The 22,667-nt window shown below is 36.9% G+C and overlaps 1 protein-coding gene across 1 annotated transcript; it reads left to right on the top strand.

The window, feature by feature from the left end:
- Nucleotides 1-8,879: 8,879 nt before the first annotated feature.
- On the top strand, nucleotides 8,880-14,916 carry LOC105038534 (glycerophosphodiester phosphodiesterase GDPD4). Its single transcript, XM_010914371.3, has 9 exons — nucleotides 8,880-9,122; nucleotides 9,304-9,390; nucleotides 9,481-9,578; nucleotides 11,388-11,448; nucleotides 12,519-12,599; nucleotides 12,848-12,940; nucleotides 13,797-13,886; nucleotides 14,214-14,341; nucleotides 14,496-14,916. The coding sequence occupies exons 1-9, from the start codon at nucleotides 8,973-8,975 to the stop codon at nucleotides 14,659-14,661; spliced, it is 954 nt and encodes a 317-aa protein (XP_010912673.1). The 5' UTR covers nucleotides 8,880-8,972; the 3' UTR covers nucleotides 14,662-14,916.
- Nucleotides 14,917-22,667: the final 7,751 nt, after the last annotated feature.

The raw sequence follows: 22,667 nt of genomic DNA, 5'->3' as shown, positions 1-22,667 counted from the left end.
GTTATCATATAAGTATCTTGTCCAGCAACTCTTTGCTGATTTCTCTTTCTTTATCTATTCGGATCAAGGAACTCTGCCAGACTAGGTTAATCTAAGACTCCTTTGTCAGTTCGGGCTTATTAGCTCAAGCACAACTCTTTTGCACCTTCTTTTTTTTTAAAAAAAAAATTATTGCCACACTAAAGACACATCTTCAGAGGTGCGAAGAACTCCATCAATATTTAAAGAATTTTCTCCCACTGAGCATCAACGAATTTACAACTAAATTCGTATTCTTTGCTTTCAAAAACACCACATGGTGATTTGATCATGTGGCCACTTCTGATAAGTATCTTTGATCACATCACATGTGTTGGATGTGGAAACTTCAAGTGCTGGATCCATAATCATATTTAGGATCTATTTGTGCTCTAGAACTATTTGCAATTTTTGATACCAATTATTGAAATTGGATCCTATAAATCAGTCACTATCAAACAGTAAATGGAGCAACGGACATCTAGCCATAATTGAAAGAAAAATACAAGACCTCTATATTTATGAATTGATTAAGCCTAAAGACTTGGACTTTAGTCTAAAGGTTCTCCTATTATTTTAGTCGAATTGATAGCCTCTACCTTCAATCCAAGGAATTACCTTAATTTTTTAGCGGATACTAGAATCCACACAGACTGCATATAAGTCCGAAGATGGCTCGATCAACCCATATGCATCTATGGGTAGGTTCTCAATCAATTATTTCTTCAAATAATTTTTAGTGATTAATTTTGTCCCATATTTCATTTCAGTAGGCGATGGACCTCCACTGAAAGTTTTGGTTAGGTCAAACCATTAACATGAACCTACTTAGTATTTCTAACTAATGAATGATCAGATCCAAGGATGGCTCGATCAACCCAACTATCATCAGATAGTACAACAGAGTCATCATATGATGAATAATAATTTCATCATTCAGAGAGAATACCAGACAGATGGCGCCTGCAATGTCAATAAAAAATAATAGATCCATTATCATTCACCTTAATGAGAGGCAATGATCTAGTTATCTCCATAATTAGCTCATTTTATGGACCTAATAATTTAGAAGATTTAATCAATTTAGAGAAGAGATGAGAAAAGATCAACCAGTAAACCACAATCCTCTCACTGACTTCACTAAGTCATTGAATTGGATCAGAGTTATACTGGTTGAAATGGCACCTAGATCAGTCACACTGATCAACCTTAATGACATGGATCAACTCGAATTACTTAAAAATCTAATCAAGACATAATTCATCAACTTGGCCAAGTAAGTAAGATCGATGGGAGGGTCTGCTAAGCTTGCCTTAGACACCATCGAAATAGTCAGGTAAGCCGCTCCCAATTAAAAATTACTGATCGAAATATCGAACTTACCTTAGACACCAATTGGTTAATTAATTTTGATTGGACCAACCTAATAATTTGGGTTCAAGCACTGAGCCATAATCAAGATCCATTTGGTCTAATCAAAGACATGGACTTGACCATCTATAACTATTGTATTGGTTCCAGAGAAATCCTGATTTAATCTAATTCAATATTTGGTTAGATTTAATCAATTTTTTTAGATTTAATCAATTTCTCTAGTTAGTCCATTAATTCTTTGATTCTAACTTTAGGTCTAATCTAATTAAGAGGATCTGATTTGAGCTAACCCATGCCCCCATATTTTATGCGAATGACATTAGATCTTTAATTCATAATTCTAGATCTAATCAATTCTATCCTTAATTCTCAATTAAGTTCTACATCAATATGGTTAAGATTTTAAAAATAATTTTCACATGTAAATCATAAAATCTTTTAGATCAAATCTAAATTTTTTATGATTTTAAATCAAAATAATTTTTATTAAACAAGATTAGATGTAACTAACTTCTTCGCAACTTGCATCACATACAACAATACCTAGAGTTTCAAGATCTAAGATTTTGCAAAAAAGTAAGTTTTCTCTTTTTACTTTCTTCTTCATGGGATCTAATCACATGGCACCCCTACACGCTATAAGAGTACCTCATCGAATGGAAAGAGAGGGTCTTTAAACCTTTTTTGCTCCTATAACCGGACGGTGTGGTGATCAACCCAATCCAAATACTTACAAATCAAATTAATCAAATTAATCTAACATGCATATGATCTAATCATCAAATCAACTTACTCTAGGATCTATGACATGTTATGTTGCATATAAAATATGAAATAATTTGAAGATAAAATCAGCATGCATGCATATGAGCAGTAGATCACATCTACTTCTAATCTGAATTGAGAACTCCATACCTGATCATGGATCGATGATCTTCGTTGTTAAGAGATATGATGGAGAGGATCTTTGCTTGTTGCTCGCAGCTGCACATGCATCCGACCTCTATGGAAAATCCACTCGAAGCTCCGATCTGATTGGTCTTCTCAAGAGTGCTAGCTCATGCGAAGACCTTCTTCTTGGCTGATCTGGATCCTTTTTTCAAATCTTTAAAATCTTTTCAGAGGTTAAAGATAGACTTCTAGAGGAGATGAAAAGGTGAAAAAAAATAAAAAAAAATAATTTTTTTTTTAATTTATTTTCTCCTCCCAAACTCTTAGAACCAAAAATCTAAAATTCAAATTTTTGTGTACACCCCAAGAGAGATGACCCTTCTCTCTATTTTTTACATCATGAACTATGCCCAAACTTCTATCACATGAAGAACTCTCTTCTGGTATCTTACACACACAAAAGAAACCATAAAAGCCCCTTTTATAGGTATGTAAAGAGGTGGGGTGAAGAGTCCTAGTGATTTTGGACTCTTACAGGATTCTGCCTTCCTTCACAATTCTATATCCAAAAATATGTCAAAAAATTATGGGATACTCCTTTCCATATTTTTTTATAGTAAATCAATTCTCCAACTGATCTTCTATGAAAAATCTTTTCAAAATGTCGCACATATAAGGAGAAATAAATTTATTGGCGTGGAGAGATTGATCTAGATGAGAACAGATTCTCTTGATAAAGAATATTTTGAAATCAAATTTCAGAATTTTTTTTTATTAAAACCAAATCAAATTTGGACGTAAGATAGACAAGGAAAAAGACTCTTTGGTGTGAAAAAATCTCATATAAAATAATTTTGTGTGTGGAGATATATGGCATATAATCTGGATTGGTGCAGGGAGAAGAGTCTTATTCCAATAAGGACTCTAAGTTTTCTTATTTGGATCCAAACCAAATCACATCTGATTTAGTCCAAATAAAATATATAAAACTCAATCTAATTAGATTCATAAATTTTTAATTAAATTTTAATTAAATTAAAAATTGATTGAATCAAAGTTCTGATCAAATCAGGGATAATTCTTCCTTAGCGATTAGATCATCTTATAACATAATCGGATCAAACCTAATTGAATCCAATTCAAATAGATTTTATTTAATCTTCTTTACTCAATCAAATTGAGCTAATCAATAATCTAATTACTAATTAATTCTTCATTAATTTACTAACACTTGGTGAATTAATTTATTATAACTTTTGTATAAGGTTAACCATCAATCAAATTGATAATTAAGTCCTTAAACGATTCTCAATCGTTGATCAGCTGCATGATTAGTTAGAAACTTCTTTTGAATGTGACCCCATAGGTTCAAACCTAAGACGATAGCATAAGAATAACTTTCTGAACCAATCGATGTAACCATCTAGCAATGATGATCCGACGTCCGGATAGGTTGAATGAAGGCGAAGCAACATTCAAGAACCTATTGGCGTATGATTATCATATAGGATTTAACTGTCAATCCTAGATAAGTCATCTGCATTGTATTTCAATCTTTTTCAAATCCATCACATAGATTATCCAAGCTCAAGTTTTGCTAAATTGAAATACATTGATGTATATCTCCTATAAATTCGGAGGGATCAATCCCATCTTGACTCACGCACCGACTTGACAAGTATTTGACTGTACTCAAAAATTTTTCATCACTGAATTAAAAACTCAGTTAGTCTGACATCAAAGTATAGTGAGTTGCTTGCAAGTCACCGTGGTGATTTCAGGTCGGAGGGACACTTATACCCATATCCTTCACGAGCTACCTTTGACAGCAGAGTGCTCTGCAGTTGGTCACGTTTAATGACAATGTACTCCTACATCTCATCTGCATGCCATACCAGTATCTCCATACCATTTGATTACGAAGACAACCAACGCATATGGCATACAATAACCTACACTTGATATCGCTATCGTCCTAGTAATAACATATCGTTTGGTCGTGAACTAATTTAAGGACTACGCGATAAATCCTTCTTTATCGATCAAAGTAGTTTTAAGGACTTCATCACAATATAGGAATTCGTTAGAAGATGTATCCTTGTGATGAAAAATATCAAATAACTTTTATTATTTATCAATTCATATATATTTATAATTAGCATAATCATCAAACGATTGGCTTTAGGACACAATTCCCAACACCCCTTACCTTATTTCATAACCATTCTTTCTATTGTAGTTTAAGATATAATATCTACTATCTACCTTGGCTTTCTCTACCTTTACTTGAATGTTAGGATATATGGGTCCATTGAAGTTCTTCAACTCTTTCCTTTTATGTCTTAACTTGATCAAATAAGGATCCTGATCTCTTTCAGTATTGTGATAATGGGCCCGTCTCTGCTCTTCAGAATGTATGAGTTAAAACATTCTATCATGTTATTTTATACCACATCACTACATACTCTCTCTATGAAGAAAGCTCTAGCCCATGTTTGAGGAGGAGTATCCCTATTATTTATAACATCTTGGTAAGCCTCCTTACTTAGACTCTTCAAATATTCCAATACAACCTCATGCTCTTGTATTGTGTAGGTAAGTGCTACCTCCTATAGTGCATTTTTAAGAACTTTTCTTTTGTGCTTTTTCTGAAAATTATTCGGTATGTACCTCAAACAAAATATGTGCTCCACCCCTCCCAAAACCTACTGAAAGTATGGTACCAAATCCTACATTAGAAGACAAAAAAATGTGCCGAACAAGTTTATATAATTGTAATAAAAAAATTAAAAAAAATTAAAAAATTATTTACTTAATATCACTTTCTATGGGTCTGACATAAAAATTCAACTTTTGTCTTATACAAAGCTAATATCCATTTGGAGCAAATTTAAAAATCACTCCCATGACTCTTTTGTTTCTACTTCTACTACTGCCCAAGCTATAAGAAACATCCCTTCATTGGCATCTTTCCCTACTACTATCAGTAGATGTCTTTGACAAACTGACTTAAGAAAATAGCCATCTAAACAAATTATGGGCCTACAACCAACAAGAAATCCTTTCTTACATGCATCAAAGCATACATAAAACCTTTGAAAAATAGGTTTCACCTCAATTTGTGGCCTCCATACATGAATAACAACTATATTCTTAGGATTTGACCTTTTCAAATCTTGAGCATAGTCATACAATCTTGCATATTGTACTTTATAAAATCTTTGAATTTTCTCAAGTATCCTCTTTTTTGCCCTATAGCACTAGTATATTGATACATTAATAATCGGGTTCTTCTACACATCATCCTGTAACTCTTTGGCTTTAAAATCAAGATTAATCTTAAACTTATCTAAGTAGTGTCTAGCAAGCCATGAGAATTTTATCTGACAATTTTCATAGCTCCTACTGCATTTGTGTTTAGGGCAATAGTACTTAACATGAAATAATTTTTCTGCACTCATCCATGAAGCAGATATCCTCCACGGACAATCATTAGCATATACAGCTTGAATTTAATGGCTGGCATTTCTTTTGAATCTAATATTATATCTATTCAATATCCTATATGTTCTCACAACATTCTTAAACTCCTTATGATTATCAAACTTCATTCCATTTAAAAATTTTAGATCCTTCAAATCTGTTCTAATATTAAACTCTTCAAATTTTTCATTGCTTCTCCTAACACCATCACCATCAGAACCAGCATAATCAGATTGAGGTATTTTTCCTTCTGCTATATCTTTCAAGAACTGATTGGATGGACTTAAGTCTTTGTACATATGTATCTCTGTCTCAAAATCACTTTCAGAGTTAGTACTATTACCACCTTCCATCACATTCATATCCACAAATTCACTATCATGGTCAGCATTACTATCACCATCACTATCAGAATCATTATTACTATCATTATCAGCACTAGTGTGAGCATTACTAGTACCATCTATATTTTGAGCATCATTCGCACTAGCACCCACATTCTCATCCTTTCTAGATTTATTTGCAAATTCAGCATTATCAAGGATTTTGAGTATATCCAAGTGATGTTCAATATAAATATGCACTATACTACCATGGTTCACCTGATTAAATATCTCAAAAACTTGTCGATCATCATATAAAAATCTAAAGCTATTCTTGAAATTTTTTTCTGATACCGCATAGTGTACTTTTTCTATATTACTATAATCCAACTCATTTAACTTATCAATAATACCAATATATGATTTTTTTATCTATATTAATATCCTTTACCTCTGACCCACCAATATAATCAAATATAGGATGGTTAACAAATGAGCCACCATGATGAATAACAATTATAACAACTGTATCCACGTTGCAAAAGAGTAAAAATTTCATATAAATATAAGACACTAATTTATTTCATGTAAATAACCTAATGTAGACATTAAGTGTCTACTAAAATATTATATAATGGGCTTTTTACAGGCGAAAGCAAACATCAGGATTCATGTAGCAGACCAAAAGCATACATGTGGGGTCCTATAGCAGATTGAAAGCAAACATTAGGGATTCTATAGCATGCGAAAGTAGACATTATGTTTTCCAAAGCAGAGACTAGGGTACCACAATCACAACTTAGGAGAAAAATAAAAGATAAACATATCATACGAAAATCCTATGGAACAAATAAAATACAAATCCCCAAATGTAAAGATTTAAGAAAAAATTCTAAGGCCCCTTAACCATAAATTCTTTTTTTTTTAAATCCATACCTCTTAAGTTGCAATAGAACCTTTGATTTAGGTATCCCGACGGTCCTTTTCTTTACAGCGATGGTTATATTCCAAGGGGGACTAGGAAGGTGGCTGATTTAGCCGACCAAGTTGCCGGATGGAGACATAGTCGGTATCGAAGAAGAATACTTGGGATGGAAGGAAAAAAATAGCCGTCCGAAGTTTTTCTCTTAGCCGTTCGAAGTTTTTAACTGGAAAAAATTATTAAATTGCCACGTATGACTGTTTAGTGGGTCACGTGTGGTCACATGATGGTCATGGGCAAACGGCGTTGAGTTCCATCGGTGTATGTTCCTGATTTTGATCGATTTTGTCATGTTATTGATCAAATTATCAATGACGAAACTTGGATCACTCGATTGCTAGTATCCCTCAATTATATTGTATAAAAATATATTTTTTTCTTATTTATATTATCTTTTTATGGGCATTTGCTGTGGGATGATCCATCCAAGATCAAGGATGATGTCGATGGAGATGATGGGATTATTGTATTTGATTGCACCATAGTGATCCTATATAGCAGTAATTTCAAATCATCTCCACTCCTCAAATCACCCTCCAACATAGTAATGGGATACCCATTCTTGAGGTCAAAAATCTAAGATCACCTCCAAATAATAATATTAGGTATGAGTTAGGGGTACTCTGCCTCATATAGGATAAGAATTTCCTCTTCCTCAAAAAATGCCTTTTGGGCCAAGGCCCAAGGGACAAAGCCGTGCGGCCTAAACGGCCCTTGAGCCTCTCGTCCAGCTTGTGAGTTGCGGGATCGAGCTGGAGATATGTAACAGGTCAAAATGGACAATACCTCTTGCTGGGATGAGACCCTTCATCTATATGAGCCTCGGAGTCTCCTGACCACAACAGTTGGCGTTAGAGTCTCAACAGGTGTCTCTTGGGCCAAGGCTCAGGAGACAAAATCGTACGGCCTAAGCAGGCCTTGAGCCTCCTGTCCAACCTATGAGCTGCGAGACCGAATCAAAGACATATAACAGGCCCAAGTGGACAATACTTCTTGCGAGGACGAGGCCCTTCGTCCATATGAGCCTTAGAGTTTCTTGACCACAACAAATCGAGGCCCCCGTCCATATGAGCCCCAAAGTCTCTTAACTACAACAAATGGCACTAGAGGAAGGGTCCCTCCAATAGACAAAATCCTCCTAACTGGGGTGGCTACTATTGTAGGGGGTTTAGTCCCACATCGATTGCGAGTCAAGAATACTCTGCTTTATATAGGAGTGGAATTCCTCCTCGCTCAAGAGACGTCTTTTGAGCCAAGGCTCAGGAGACAAAACCGTGTGGCCTGAGCGACCCTTGAGGCCCACATCTAACTCATGAGCTACGAGACAGAGCCGGAGATACATAACAGGTCAAAGCAGACAATACCTCTCGTGGAGATTAGGCCCTTCATCCATATGAGTCTCAGAGTCCCCTGACCACAACACCTATAATCTTATATCCATCAATTAATATTAGCTACATGCATCTTATCTTTATTATATCACCTATAATCTTAGAAGGTGCTTGATAGAATAAAAATGAGAATGGGAATGGATGAGTTTTATTCTGATTCTGATTTCGAGATAGAATAAAAATGATTCGATCTATATAGAACTCAATCCCTATTTCTCTTTATAGATTTAAATTTTCACTTCAATACTGATTTCAGTGTTGGTAACAATCCAAGCGCTTCTTTATATCCATCCATTAAAATTAGCTGCACGAATCTCATCAGATGATCCGTGTGCGTCACCCATGCCACGAGCCGAAGATTACGTCTTCCCAAAATCTACGGGAAAAGCTAATAAAGATTCGGCAACGCCGATGGGGTTTTTTTTTCGTGTTTTAATCCCGTCGCGGCGGGGCCAGAGCCTTGCAATTGCGTCCATTTTGCGGTAAGAGGACGTAAAAACAAGAAGCGATATGAGAGGGGGGCTCCTCCCTTCTTCGAGGAGAAGGCAAAGATTTCCCCGGCTTGCTTCCAAGCGGCTTCTCCGCCTCCTCCTCCTCCTCGCCTTCCTCGCCGTTATCCCTCCAATCTTCTTCCACTTCCGCCTCCGCCGATTCAACCAGGTCTTTCCGCTTCCCTGCAACCCTACAAATCTTTCCTATCCCTGCTTCGATCGCAGAAAAATCCAATTTTTATGAAGAACCGTAGCTGAAACCCTAGAAATCTCCCCTGCTTTGGTTGTATAAATATCCTTTTTTTTTTAATGAAGAATTATAGCGTTCTAATGAGCTTTCATGGCCTCAGATACGATCGCGGAAATGCGGCTGGTTGAAAGATCCTCCTCTCGTTTGCGCCCACGGCGGCGATTCGAGCAAAGCAGCTCCCAATACCGTGAGAATTTTGAATCCAGTTGTCTTTATTTGTGGGAAAAAAATTGTTTTTTGAGTGCTCATAATTGATTAATTGTCTCTATGATGACAGATGGAAGCCTATCGGATTGCTCTTGATGCTCGTGTGGATTGCATGGAGATCGATGTCTCTCGTTCTTCGGATGGAGTGTTGTTTGCGCTCCATGATAGGTAAAAATCATCCTTTTTCCTTCTTTTTTATCTTAAGTTGATTTAGTTTGGTGACATTCTTTGAATTATTCTCACGTAATTGAAGATTTAACTACTGATGAATTTTGAGTTTTACCAGTCAACAACTTGTTGTTAATGATGGCTTTGTTAGTAATGTTTGTCTTACAATCTTTATTTTGCTATGCTTATATTTTTTAGTATATAAATTATTTATGAATCTTAAAAAAAAATCTCTGATTTTGTTAATCTTTTCTGCATTTTTTTGATCTTTGCACCCAAGCGAATTGTTCCTGAACGTGGAACTTGGGATGATGGTTTCATGATCGTATCAATGACGCAGCCTGTTTGGTGGATGGCGGGGACATTAGAAGTTGCACTTAAATTCATTTATAATTAGGGAAACTCAAGAGTTATCAATACATCAAATCAATGCTTATGCAGAATGTATGTAATGTGTGCAAGGAACCTACTGTTGGTTGAAGGGTTTGCGAAGTCAATGGCCTGAAATAAGTATGAATTCAGAGGAATGTCTATAAACTCTATTGTTTCATGAGGATAGAAAGCTGTTGAAGGAGAAAGAAATTTGGTGATGCTATGTCCTAATTGGTCTCTGGTTATGCTGAACTTGAATTTTAAAAAATAATCAAACTTAAATGAATCAATGGATCTAAAGAAAACTTATAGTTCATCCTGAGCTAGGCCAAGAGTGTATTTTATATACTGGATGAATTTTCAAAATCATATAAGAAATTTAATTGCAGATAAAAAATGATTTTTCCAGAAGAATATAGAAAAGAATGGATAAAAAGGGGATTGTATATGGAGAAGGGAGGAAGGAATGGATGAAATGCTGCAAAGGAGGTGGTGATATGTTGTAGGCTATAGCCAAGGTTGATCCTTATTTCGTTTTTTACCTCAAGGTAAACTTTGGTTAAACTCAGATGTCAAAACTTTGTTAAGGTACTATTGTATTACATAATTCTTAGAATTTAACTTCCTACATAGCTTGATAGCTGTTTTGCATTAAAACTTTGCATTTAATGATGTGAGAAACTGGTGAAGTCAATTGGTCTTCAGCAAGCAACCAATAAAATTAAAAATCTTTTGTTATAAAAAATTATAAGTGATGTTATCCGGACACTTCAAAATTTAGGCTTTTTAATGTGTTGGATACCTAGATGCTTCGTGACACTTCTTGACACCTTATGACACTAGGTGAAACTTCAAATTAACAAGCTATGATATCATCATGATTCCACGTAACTCTATGCACTTATACCTGGAATTTTCCAATTCAAAAATAACACTTAATAAAGTTTGACATATTTTATCAAATTACAAAGCATTCTGTTCGACAAGTTATCATTACATATGTACATCTGCACGTGTTCACTACATGAACAAGATATTGGATGCATCCTTGTGCCCCATTTTTTGAAGGTTCCTGTTTTCAACTCTTTGGGACACTCGGACACTTGACACGAGCATTACATGTCCAGGTAAAACATTGTATGATACCTTTGCAAGAGATTCAAACCTATCTGAGCTTATTATGTGTTCCTTAGTTTTAGTGAGAAAGAAATTATTTTTATGTAAAAAAGAAAATTATTCAAGCATGTAGAAAGCCTTATTCATTAATTTTTCTACTTGGTACTTTTAGTCGTCATTCATTTTGCTCACTGATATTTGTTATGAACATCTCTGACTTTGTTGCATTAGCTTTAGTGATATGGAAATTTTGTTTCCAAGATTGCATTGGAATTGTATTGTAACACACTCTAGGAACCTAATTTCACATGACACAGGCAGGGATTTGCAGAGGATGTCTGGTAATAGTAGTTCAAAAGTTGGCTACTTGAGCAAAAATGAGGTAAGACCTTCTTTATCGATTTAGTCAATTGAATTAATAACCATTGGGTTGTTAGTTTACCATAGAGTTACTGTTTGAGCCAACTCATTTGGTTGGCCAACCATGATGTAATAGTTTTGGTTTTGATATTATTTACGTATTGCAAGCAATAAATTTTAGGAGCTTAGCTTGTATATTCTCATTTTTCTTTATCATAGGTGTGTCATTTTGTTTCATCTAATGCTTCCTCCACCTTACACTTAATGTGGAAAAACTTGCTTGGTATTGACCACTCAATTAAAATGATGGAGATCAAAATCCCTAGCTGTAGCTCTTACTGTAGGAGACAGAACGGGGGAGAATGAAAAGGGGTCATAAAAGGATGGGTTAGAGATAAATTGTGGTTGGTGCCATCTCTCTCTCTCTTTCTCTCTCTCCCCCTTTCGGTCTCATTAAAAAGTGGGTGGGTGGAGAATGAGCTGAGGGGTTGGGTGGTTTGGTTGGGGAAGGGGGGATAGGAGGTTTGGCTGGGTGGGGTGGGAGAGAGGGACAGAGTGGGAGTGGGGGAGGGAGAGGGATGGACACTGTCACAAGATGGTGTAGGTTTCGGTGGAGCAGTATTGGCAGTTTTGTATATTCCATGGCTGATGTATTGCATATACTACGTTCATATCAGCTAGTAATTGGATCACATTGACCCCCTATTTGAATCTGTTCTGAAAAGTACCAGGTTAGCCAAGTCGAGATCCCAGTCAAATCATCAGATCTGGAAAAAAGATGAAAAAGTTCCCACTAGGTTGGACTGTTGAAACCAGTTTCAATCTGATCCATCAAAGGATGTAGTTATTTGGTTATCAATTTAACTAATCAATTTTTGAGAATTACATCAACTACTGGGCTGCATGATTCCGCATCCTTTCAGGGTCATGCTGAATTCCTGATTTAAGAAACCATGTAATTGCGCAACATGTTTCATAGCAAACTGAATCAGAAAATTTGAAGAATTAGTTTATTGAAAGATTCTTTTTCCCCCTCTTTTTGTGGTTAAATTCAAAAATCATTTATAATATCATCTTTATTTTGTCATGTAGATAAAAGAACTGGATGCTGGCTTCCAATTATCTCAAGAATTTCAGAAACAAGAAGTTCCAACAGTTGAGGATGCCTTAGCGGTATAGTTCTTCTATCTTTCACTGAATTGTTTTGCCTTTCGCTTTTTTTGGCTTATGATGGGTACTGTAACCACTATCATGCACCCTCACTCCAACTAGCTAGGGGCTTTGCTTTTGATAGGTATATTATGTTTGTCATGGGACAACCAAGTGACATGCAAATTTCAGAACCTGCCTATATGCACTTGGCATTTTTAATCAACCACTATTTGTGTTGCTACGTAGTGATTAATATTTAACTTTTGCAGTTGATATCAAACTCAGTCAAGCAGGTGATTCTAGATGCCAAAGTTGGACCTCCATCATATGAGAAAAGCTTAGCAAAGGACATACTGTCTGTTGTAAGTTCTATGTTGTTCATTTCATCTTTTTTGTGCCCTGGACAGGTGTAGGGAATTTAGAAGAGGAACTCAGAATCCTTTTCAGTCAGTGAGAATCAAATGATGGTCTGATTGTTGAAAGAATAGCTCATTCAATTTTCTCCAATTTGCAAATTGCATTAACTGTTAATAGGGGTATTGATGAGGCACAGTTTTTTAAGCCTGAGATTTGGGCTTTGCAGCTTCAGCTAAGAACGTTGCTGCATGACTTATCTGGGTTGATGGGTAGGGCAGTTTAAAAACCCATGCCTAGTATTGGTAGGATAATAAAATAACGACCTAAAGCAATTTGAGTTTTTAATGACATTTTCTCATATATCTAACTTCAGCCAGTATAAGATAACTGAGCCTATTCTTGCTTGGTTTATCTTGTATTGGTTACTAGGCATGTTCCTATTCTTGGGGTCTGCTTGCAAACTTGCAATCCAAGGGTAAGTTGTTCCACTATTTGCTTTTCTTATTTAAAACTTGTTGAGACTTTGGACTGTATCTTTGTATCAAATATATGCGCAGTCCAGTTACATTTCTATGAGACCAGTCCTCTTTATATATTCCTATGCTGAAAATATTTATGAAAAATTGTGCGGTTATAATACACTCTTTATTGCAATGATTGTCTTTCATTGTCTGTCTTTTCATATAAGCTAGGTGTCATGCATACCAATTTTTTATTCTGTCTTGCATTTTGGACTTTTAAGGGCATGGGCACAACGTAGCATGTCTCATTCTGCCATCTGTTGTTCATTTTATTCCAACTGCCAGGCTAATCGAATTGGAACATCATGATAACTGTGTTCTTATTTGAGAATGTTGGCAGGTCAAGAAAACTCACTGCAAAAATTGTCTTATCTGGGCAAAAAGTGACATTGTTGGAAGGGATGTAATTAAACTATCAAAAGATGTCACGGTATAATCTCTCTCTTCATAACAAGTACTTTCTGTAGTGACTAAATTTGATAAGAAAGACTGAAGACATTGCTTACATGTCATGATTGATAGCTAAGACAAAAGCAAACTCCTGATGAGCACATGAGGCTCTGCTCAGGGGTGTCCATTTCCATAGCATGTGCAGTGCACATGGTGCATCCCAGTTCTATAAAATTTTGTCACCTTAAAGTACAGTTTTGCAAGAAAAGATTGATGTTTATTGACATGTCAAATATTAGATTCCTCTTCCACCATTCTTCCAAGCATCATTTCCTGAAATTCTTCTCGTTGATTTATGCTGTTATAGGTTGGTTACACTGTTATGAAGGATCCTTCAACTGGTGCCAGAAGTGGCCTATTGAGGATGAAAGGTGCTGCAGTTGCTGGTGTCTACCACCCTTTAATTGATCAGAAACTTATGAGGATCTTGCATGGGTAAGAGCAAACTTCTACTCGCCCACTTAGGTCTGAATTTTGGCGAGCCTGAAATCCATCTGTTATTGTTGCTTCTAACATGTTAGGATTGCCTCTTATAGCTTTTGGCACCACTAAATTGCAAAGGATGCTGATTTTGATTGGTTTATGACAGGAAGGGCAGGAAAGTTTATGCCTGGACGGTCGATGATGCTGAATCTATGAAAAGGATGCTTCTCGAGCATGTGGATGCCATCGTCACAGGCAACCCTTCTCTCCTTCAGGGCCTAATGCAGGACATGAAAACAGAGTGCCTTGAGGAAGGTTTCTCTTTACCTTGACAACACACACAAACACACACACACACCAAATACATCACAGAGAAACTTTTGGTTCAGATGATTCGACTTTCAATTGTTTATCCCATTATTGTTCATTATGATGTATTAAGGATGAGACTTTAACGGATTCTCGTTCTTAAAGCTATTTCGGTTTTTGGATGATGATCTGCTCAATTGTTTTGAGCCACGGTAACAATGTAAACTAACCTTATATACAAATTGCAAAAAGGATTATTTAGATGAGAGTTTTTCTTAGGGACCTTGTGTGTGGTTCATTGCCAATATTGAGACTTCATGCCAGTTGATCCAGAACTTGTGAAGGTTTCATAGTGTGAAAAAGGTTGGTGAGCCCCTCCTTTCTCAAAAGGAAAAGGGTTAAGCAGGTAGATGAGAAGGTGACTAATTTGCTGCACTGCTTCTGTAGGAGTGGGCGTTGATGCTCTTTGTGCTGAAATTTAGTGAATGGACCAAAATTAAATAGCATGCCAGGTTCTCTCGTGTCCTTGCCGTGTCACCTAATTCGTGGGTATCTCCTTTGGATTGGAACCCTTGGGCTATTATTTCCCCTTTGATGTGAAGAAATGTTAAACTTATGCAGCTGGGCTTATGTTTTATTTGCTGGCTTTTGATACAAGTATATCCTAATGTTTCAGTTATAAAGCCCAAATTTGGCCTATATCATGTTTTCTTCATGTCCTGCCACCGGACCTCCTGATTAATTGTAATTTTTTATTCATCTTATGTTTAATTATTTTAAAAATTTTAAATATTTTAAAAATTTTTATTTTTATCATGAACTTTGATTCATTGCAATTAGATTATCAGACTTTTAAAATATTACAATTTTTTTCTAGTTACTACTTCCATTTAATGCCGTGACGGACATTGTTATGTGTAAGGCTGGAAATGGACCGAGCCGGGTGATACCCCTACCCAAGTCTAGTCCGAAATTTATTTCAAACTTTGGGTCAAGTTTAGATCCGAAATTTTTTTAAAGACTCAAGTCCAAGTCCGGTCGGAATTTGATTGGGCCAGCTCACCACCTACTCCATCTCTTTTCTCTTTCTTAAAAATTTAAAACAAAAAACTAAGCCCAAATTTGATTGAGGCAGTTGCTCTCCACCACTTTAGCGAGACACACCACAGCTCTAACCTGCATCTTCTTGTTCTGCTCCCCCATCGTCTCGAATAAGGGCTTCACAAATAGTGAAACAACTAGGGAAGAGGATCCACCACTGTCGGCAGTGGTAGAGATATCCTTAGAGTTGGCGGTGGTGGAGAGATGGAGGTGGAGGATAGTGAGGGAGCCGACAGCATCGTGGCAAACGTCGCAGATGGAGTCGGAGATGGGGTCCATCACCTATCCTTGAGGTGGTGGACGAGGTGGGTGGTGATCTTGAGGAGGTAGGTAGAGGCATGGTCGCGATGGGAGGAGCAAAGGAGGATGAGGAGGTGGAGGGACTCGTGGCGGGCGATGGTGTGAATTTGTCAGGGATTGGGGGCGATGTGAGGGGAAGGGTTGTGTCGTGGAGAAGGGGGATGGTTTTGAAGGTGGTTGGGGATAGAGGCAAGAAAAGAATGCTAGAAAAGAAACGCTGTTGGGATCGGTGAAATGGAGTGGATAATCCTGGAGCATAGGCATGATGAACTGTGCGCAATCAGGAATTGGTAAAATGCAAGGGGTAGCATGGTGTGTTATGCACCGTGGGATTTGATCGAGCTAGACTTTAGGTTGGATTTCAGGTTCGGGTCTGGATCGGACCAAAGGTATCCGAAAGATAAACAGACTCTATAATTAACCCGATCTGAACTATTTCGAACCTAGCCTGAAGTCCAGCCCAAAATTGGGTTGGTCCAAACCTAGTTCTAGCCCTAGTCACGTGCTATCATGTGGCATAAAATAGCTGATATTGAATCTTTGTGAAGTCTTTTTTCCTCTTTTTCCCCTTCTAGCTAAAGTTTTTACTTTTCACTTCATTATTTCTTCTTTACCACCATTTGCTCTAAAATTTTAAAATCTCCTACACCACTATCGGTATCTCTATCTCTATCATCATCAACTCCAAAGCCTTCGTTATGACCACCATCATCAAAATCACCTTTACTATTACCACCAAAGCCACCATTGCTGCCCTTATGACCCTTAAGAAGCAAACTATTTTCATGGAGTATATATTAGTAAGGCAAATCGCTCTTATATAATAGCATATCAAAGTTACGAAACTCCTTCAGTCATGTTAAACCCATGTGTTTGTCTCCTCCTTAAACATTTAGAAGAGGCTTTATAAAAAAAAAAAAGAAAAATCTAGAAGAGGAGGTATAAATGGTGGGGGTTTTAGAGAAGACAGTGGAGGAAAATAGAGAAAAAATAAAAAGTAGAAACCTTAGCTAGAAAAAGAGGAAAAGGTAGAAGGAAAAATCTAAAACTTAACTAAAAGAGGAGGAAAAAGAGAAAGAAGAAGTTTAAACTCTAGCCAGAAGAGGAAGAAAAAGAAAAAGGAGTTTAGAATTTTACATTAGCTAGTTCCATGCCACATGAGTTTGTACTATGTGTCATGTGATGTTACGTGACTATCTCTGTCTCGATTTTTAGATGAAAATAATAGTCAAGAAAAAAATTATAATATTTTAAAATTTTGATAATCTGATTACAACGAATTGAGAATCGGGATAAAAATAAAAATACAAAAAAAATTCAAGATTTTTAAAATAATGAAGCCTTCATCCTAAGATGCTACCATATAAAACTTATGAGAATATCCTTTTAAAATTAATATTTATATATATATCCTCATAAAATATTTATTTTGTATGTATAATTTTTTTTTTGTATATGTGTTCACATCACCTAACATCGTGAACAGATTAACAGTTTAAATTAAAATAACTGAAATATTGATATGCAAAAAAAAATTATAAGAATATATAAATAATAATTTTATAAAAATATTCATATAAATTTAAATATTTAAAATGATATATATATATATATATATATATATATATATATATATATATATATATATATATATTCTAACCTGAATATAACTACATTTCTCTTGATTAACAATTTTTGGATGACATGCCACATTATCTTTGTATTTCACCAATTTCCGATTGTGTCATCCACCGTGCCTATGCTCCCAGATTTGTCTTGTTCTACTTGGACCTGGTCCGTGCGATAATTTCTCCAACAACACTATTGTAGATGGAGAAACCACCCGATTGGGGCCCACAAACCCCCATCCCACCTACCGAGAAATTATTCCCTGGACCATGCCCAGACAGACCACCCATGGTGCAACACGCCACGTTAACTCTTGGATTTCATGAATTCCCGATTGCACGTTATCCACCATGCACGTGCTCCTGTGTTAGTCTACCTGTCCGTACGATGAAACGTATTCGCGGTCCACTGAACCGACCCGACCCGACCCAACTCCCCTGGAGCCTCCCCGACGTCAAGCGGCCCGCCTTTAAACTCTGCGAACGACGCCAAGGCTCCCGACCCAAGCTCACCATCATCAAACCTAATTGGCACCTCCAACCCACTGATCTGAGCCTCCCAGCCAGACTGGAAATCATATCCTCTTCCTTGCCAATGTCCAGCTTCTCTTTGAGGCCATCGATCTATCCATCGTCAAGTTTCACTAATCTCTATATTAGTGAGGAGAGAACCGGGTCGACAGAGTTGAACCGAGAGGCGGAGTCCAGGGCGATCAAGGAGCAGCGGTTCTATTTCCCTCCCTCACCCGGGTCTGAGCATGAGAATTCTGAACTGGAGTTGCTGCATTTGTTTCCAATTACTTCCCCGAAGCCATGTGGATCTTGCGGACATGAATTTTTTTTGTGATAAGGATGGCAATGGATCGGATATGGATTTGATTGACCAATATACATACTCATGCCATCATAAAAAAATCTATATCCATACCATCTTGGATCGGATCAGATTGGACAAAATAGAGGTTATAGGTTAGGTCTGGTCAACTTGGATATACCTATCTTGGCTTTTGCCAAGTCAAATTGGATTGGTCAGACATGGGTTTTTAGAACATGTTACGGAACTCCTCCTTCCGATCAAAAATTTTCAAATCCACCACAATTGGAAGGAACTACATGTAGCAATTGGGTCGAATCGAATATAAATGAATCGGATCAAATACGGATCGAGCTAAAAAATTTTAAATCCGGATCCGACCTGTTTGTTAAACAGATCGAGTTTTAAAATCCAAAGCCGATCTATTTAATAAAACAAGCTACCTGACTCAACTAGTTTACGATTCGTTTATAACAAACCAGTTAAAAAAATAGAACCTGACTCCTTTACAACCTGCTTAGAAAAAATAAATAAAAATCTACTCTGCCTAACCTCCTCTTCGCCCTCGCCGCATCTTCGCCCGATTGCCTCTTCGCTCTCGCTACCTCCAACTCTGCTCGATTGAAGCTCTCGGCCGCCTCTAACTGCTCTTATCCTCATCTTTCTCGAACTCTGCCATGATCTCCTCCATTGAGCTCCCAGCTGCCACCATGTGGGCGTAGTGGACCACGACGGTGCTATCCATTGAGTCACAACTGCACGATAGTGGGATCCACAGCTTATGCCCCACCTCAATCCACGGCAGTCAGTGATGTTGGAGCAATTGTTGGCATACACGACAGTAAAGGAGTGGATGGAGAGGAGAAGGCCGTTGTCATCAAGAAGGGAGTGGAGGGAGCAAACCTGGAAGAGGGACTTGATGGTGGCGTAGGTGGTGGCATTAGGGAGCACCTCCGGTCGACACCCCACATCCTTCGATCACCTTTGGACCTCCGGATCCTTCACCTCCGACAAGCCCCTGTGGTTGAACTTAGCCTTGGCATCGTCTCTAGAACAACGGCAGTATAAAGAAGAAAGAAAGGGAGGGGAAGAGAAAATCCTAGCCACGATGGTATTTGACACAATCAGGAATTGATGAAATGCAAGGGTAGCATCGCGTGTCATCCACTATGGGATTTGACGTGGTCCAATTGCATCTATAGAGCAAAGGTGGGTTATTGTGATGGGTGGACCATGGGACCAGAGGAATTAGGAAAAAAAATACACCGAATAGAAGCCCATTACTCAATCTATTTAAACAACCCAGTTAATGATATACTAACTAATCTTGTCCAACCCAAAAATTATATAGATTAAGCAGGTTAGATGTCTAAAATCTAAATCAGACCTAAACAATAAATAAGTTAAATGAGTTGATTTGTTTATGATCCAAACTTATGTAGTCAAAATCTAAATATGTTTATGATAGGTCGAATATAGATCGGATTGATGGGTTGGATCATATTTTGCCATCTCTAGAAGAAATTCCTTTAATCTTTCGATCAAAAATCTCCAAACCTACTGCAACTAGAATCTAAGAAATTCGAAACCCCTCCGATCTCTTAGGGTACTTTCCTTACCTTTCCCATAGATCTCTGAAAAAGAGAATGAAAAGATAAAGAAAAGGAAGCAAAAAGCAAAAAAATAAAAATAAAAAGATATCAATCTATATAGGAAAAGTCTTATCTTTTAATTTTTTCCATCTTTCTTTTGATTTCTATCTTCGGGAGTCTCAATCGGATGGGAGGAAACAGCCAAATAAGGAAGCTTAGATGACGGCTAGGGTTTTGTTAGAGTTGTGAAGGACACCACTCTCCTCTCCTCCTCCACCGCTCAACTGGTGGTCTTTCAGGCTACCAACTAACAACCCTCGTCAGAGCCCCTAGACCCTTGCCACCTTACCGCCCTCCTAGCCTTTGGCCATGGCTCCCACATCACCAATACCGCCTGTGTTTCTGCACTCACTACCCCCCTCTACTCCACCTGTGACCCTAGTATCATCCTCAAGTCCTTCATAGTCCTCCACCATCTCTTTGCCCATGGCACCTTCATCCTTTACGACTGACTCCCGAATAAGGAAGATGATGGCTAGGGTTCTCAATCAGATGGGAAGCTTGGAGTGACCGAATAGATAAGATGATGGCTAAAGTTCTCATCAGATGGAAGGCTTGGAACAAGGCTAGGGTTCTCAATCAAGTGGGAGGAGGCTTGGAGTGGCCTAATAGAGAAGCTTAGACGATGGCTAGGGTTATGTCTTGGGTATAAGAGTTTTAAGGATACACACACACACACATATATATATATATATATAGGGTTCTCAATCAGGTGGGAGGAGGCTTGGAGTGGCCAAATAGGGAAGCTTAGACGATGGCTAGGGTTTTGTGTTGGGTATAAGAGTTTAAGGACACACACACACACACACACACACACACACACACACACACACATATATATATATATATATATATATATATATATTTAAGAATCTGTCTCCGTCTCAAATTTTAATCGAATCAGATTAGATTGGGTATTCAACCGATCAGACAAAAATGCCATCCCTACTTTGTGATATTAAAATCAGTATTATTATTCTTTGTAGATATCTTCCATTCTTCTTGTTGATAAAGAATAATTGTACGGTTGAAATAGAAGAACTTAACACGAAAAGTTACATTATCATAGAACTTCTTGTCTTTTAAAAATTGTTTCTCCTCTTTAATTCAAAATAAAAGGTAATGGATTGTATGTAATGGATCTAGACAAAGTGGCTTAAGGATTATGCAATAGTAATACTAACTAGGATGTCAATACTTCAGGCCTTTACTTCTTTGTTTGCATGTCACAACATCAATTGGAAGAAGAGGAGAAGCTTGCAAAGTAGAAGGAACATATATGCTCAAGGCCAACTACAATAACCAAAAGTTGATACAGAGCACAATGCTCACAATCATCACAGCAAACTAGATGATAAGTCTGGTGATTCATGAAAAAGGCACCTATGGTGAATAGCCTAACTATTAGATGGACCAGGTCCTGTGGATCAGTCCAATAGTCACCCGCCATATTACCTCTTGCATATAAACAATTCAATATCAAGTGAGGGGTACTTGTTATCCATCGTACATATACTTTGGGATTTGGATTTGTCCGTTGAATCTAATTCATGTAATAATTTCTCTGATAAAGGAGGGATCCTTCTCGATTTACTATATTGCTATAGACTTTGACTAAGTATATCTTCTCCTATGAATTTTAAATGAGATGCATGATTTAGCTATAGGATGAGCATAGAAATTTCAAGCATGTTACCATTGTACAGTGTATAATATATCATACTTATGTAAATGCAATTATCCAACAAACTTCTTGTTTCCTTAATGGATCAACACTTGGGTTGGAAGTGGAGTAAGGAAGGACCCAGAGTTAACCAAGCCCAATGGCCAATTTTGCATGCAAATCACAGGGAGCACCAAGCTAGAAAGTCTAACAAATTGGACATAACATGCTTTATAGTTTGAACCTCCATAGGAGAGCGAGTTGCATGGCTCAAAGGCTAGAGCCATTTCATACAACATGGCTTCTGAAAACAACTGTTTAGAGAGTGTGACTGGCATCCTTCAAAGTAGCAATAGCCAAGATTTCAACCCTGGCTCTCCACTATATTTGATAAAAAATAACTATAAAAATTGAAAAAAAAAATTGAAATTATATTTTGTTTCTAATACAAAAAATTAGGCACTTGATAAATTTCTTCTTTTATTCTCACAAAAGGTAAGTGAGGTTGATCCAATATTATAATTACTGAAATCTAAAAAATAGCAATCAATGCTCTGCCCTGGTAGCAAAAGAGGATGTCATTTTTACAATATTAATGCTCCTTTGGCAGAGATAAGAGAAGCTTGGGAGATAATTATTTATGCAGACACAATCTCGGACCTTCAATATTATTTTTGAGGATGATTTAACACCATCATCAACTAACTATCCAAATCATTAGACTGTAAATTAATTTTTATAATTTTATCAAACTCAAGTAATTTAATTTATTCTATTTAATAGGGATGGTAATTTTAGTCGATTTATCGAATATATCTATCGAGTATCTGACTCATCCGATCCAAATAAGATGGATTTTATCTGATTTGAT

This window comes from Elaeis guineensis, chromosome 1 (assembly GCF_000442705.2).
Source record: "Elaeis guineensis isolate ETL-2024a chromosome 1, EG11, whole genome shotgun sequence".
Lineage (NCBI taxonomy): Eukaryota > Viridiplantae > Streptophyta > Magnoliopsida > Arecales > Arecaceae > Elaeis > Elaeis guineensis.
The sequence above is the reverse complement of the archived record's forward strand: the minus strand, read 5'-3'. Positions and strand labels throughout refer to the sequence as shown.

Coding starts and splice junctions, on each gene's coding strand:
- LOC105038534 (XM_010914371.3), top strand. CDS start 8,973: ATGAGAGGGGGGCTCCTCCCTTCTTCGAGGAGAAGGCAAAGATTTCCC. Junction 12,600..12,847: donor CAGTTGAGGATGCCTTAGCG/GTATAGTTCTTC, acceptor TAACTTTTGCAG/TTGATATCAAACTCAGTCAA. Junction 13,887..14,213: donor AACTATCAAAAGATGTCACG/GTATAATCTCTC, acceptor ATGCTGTTATAG/GTTGGTTACACTGTTATGAA.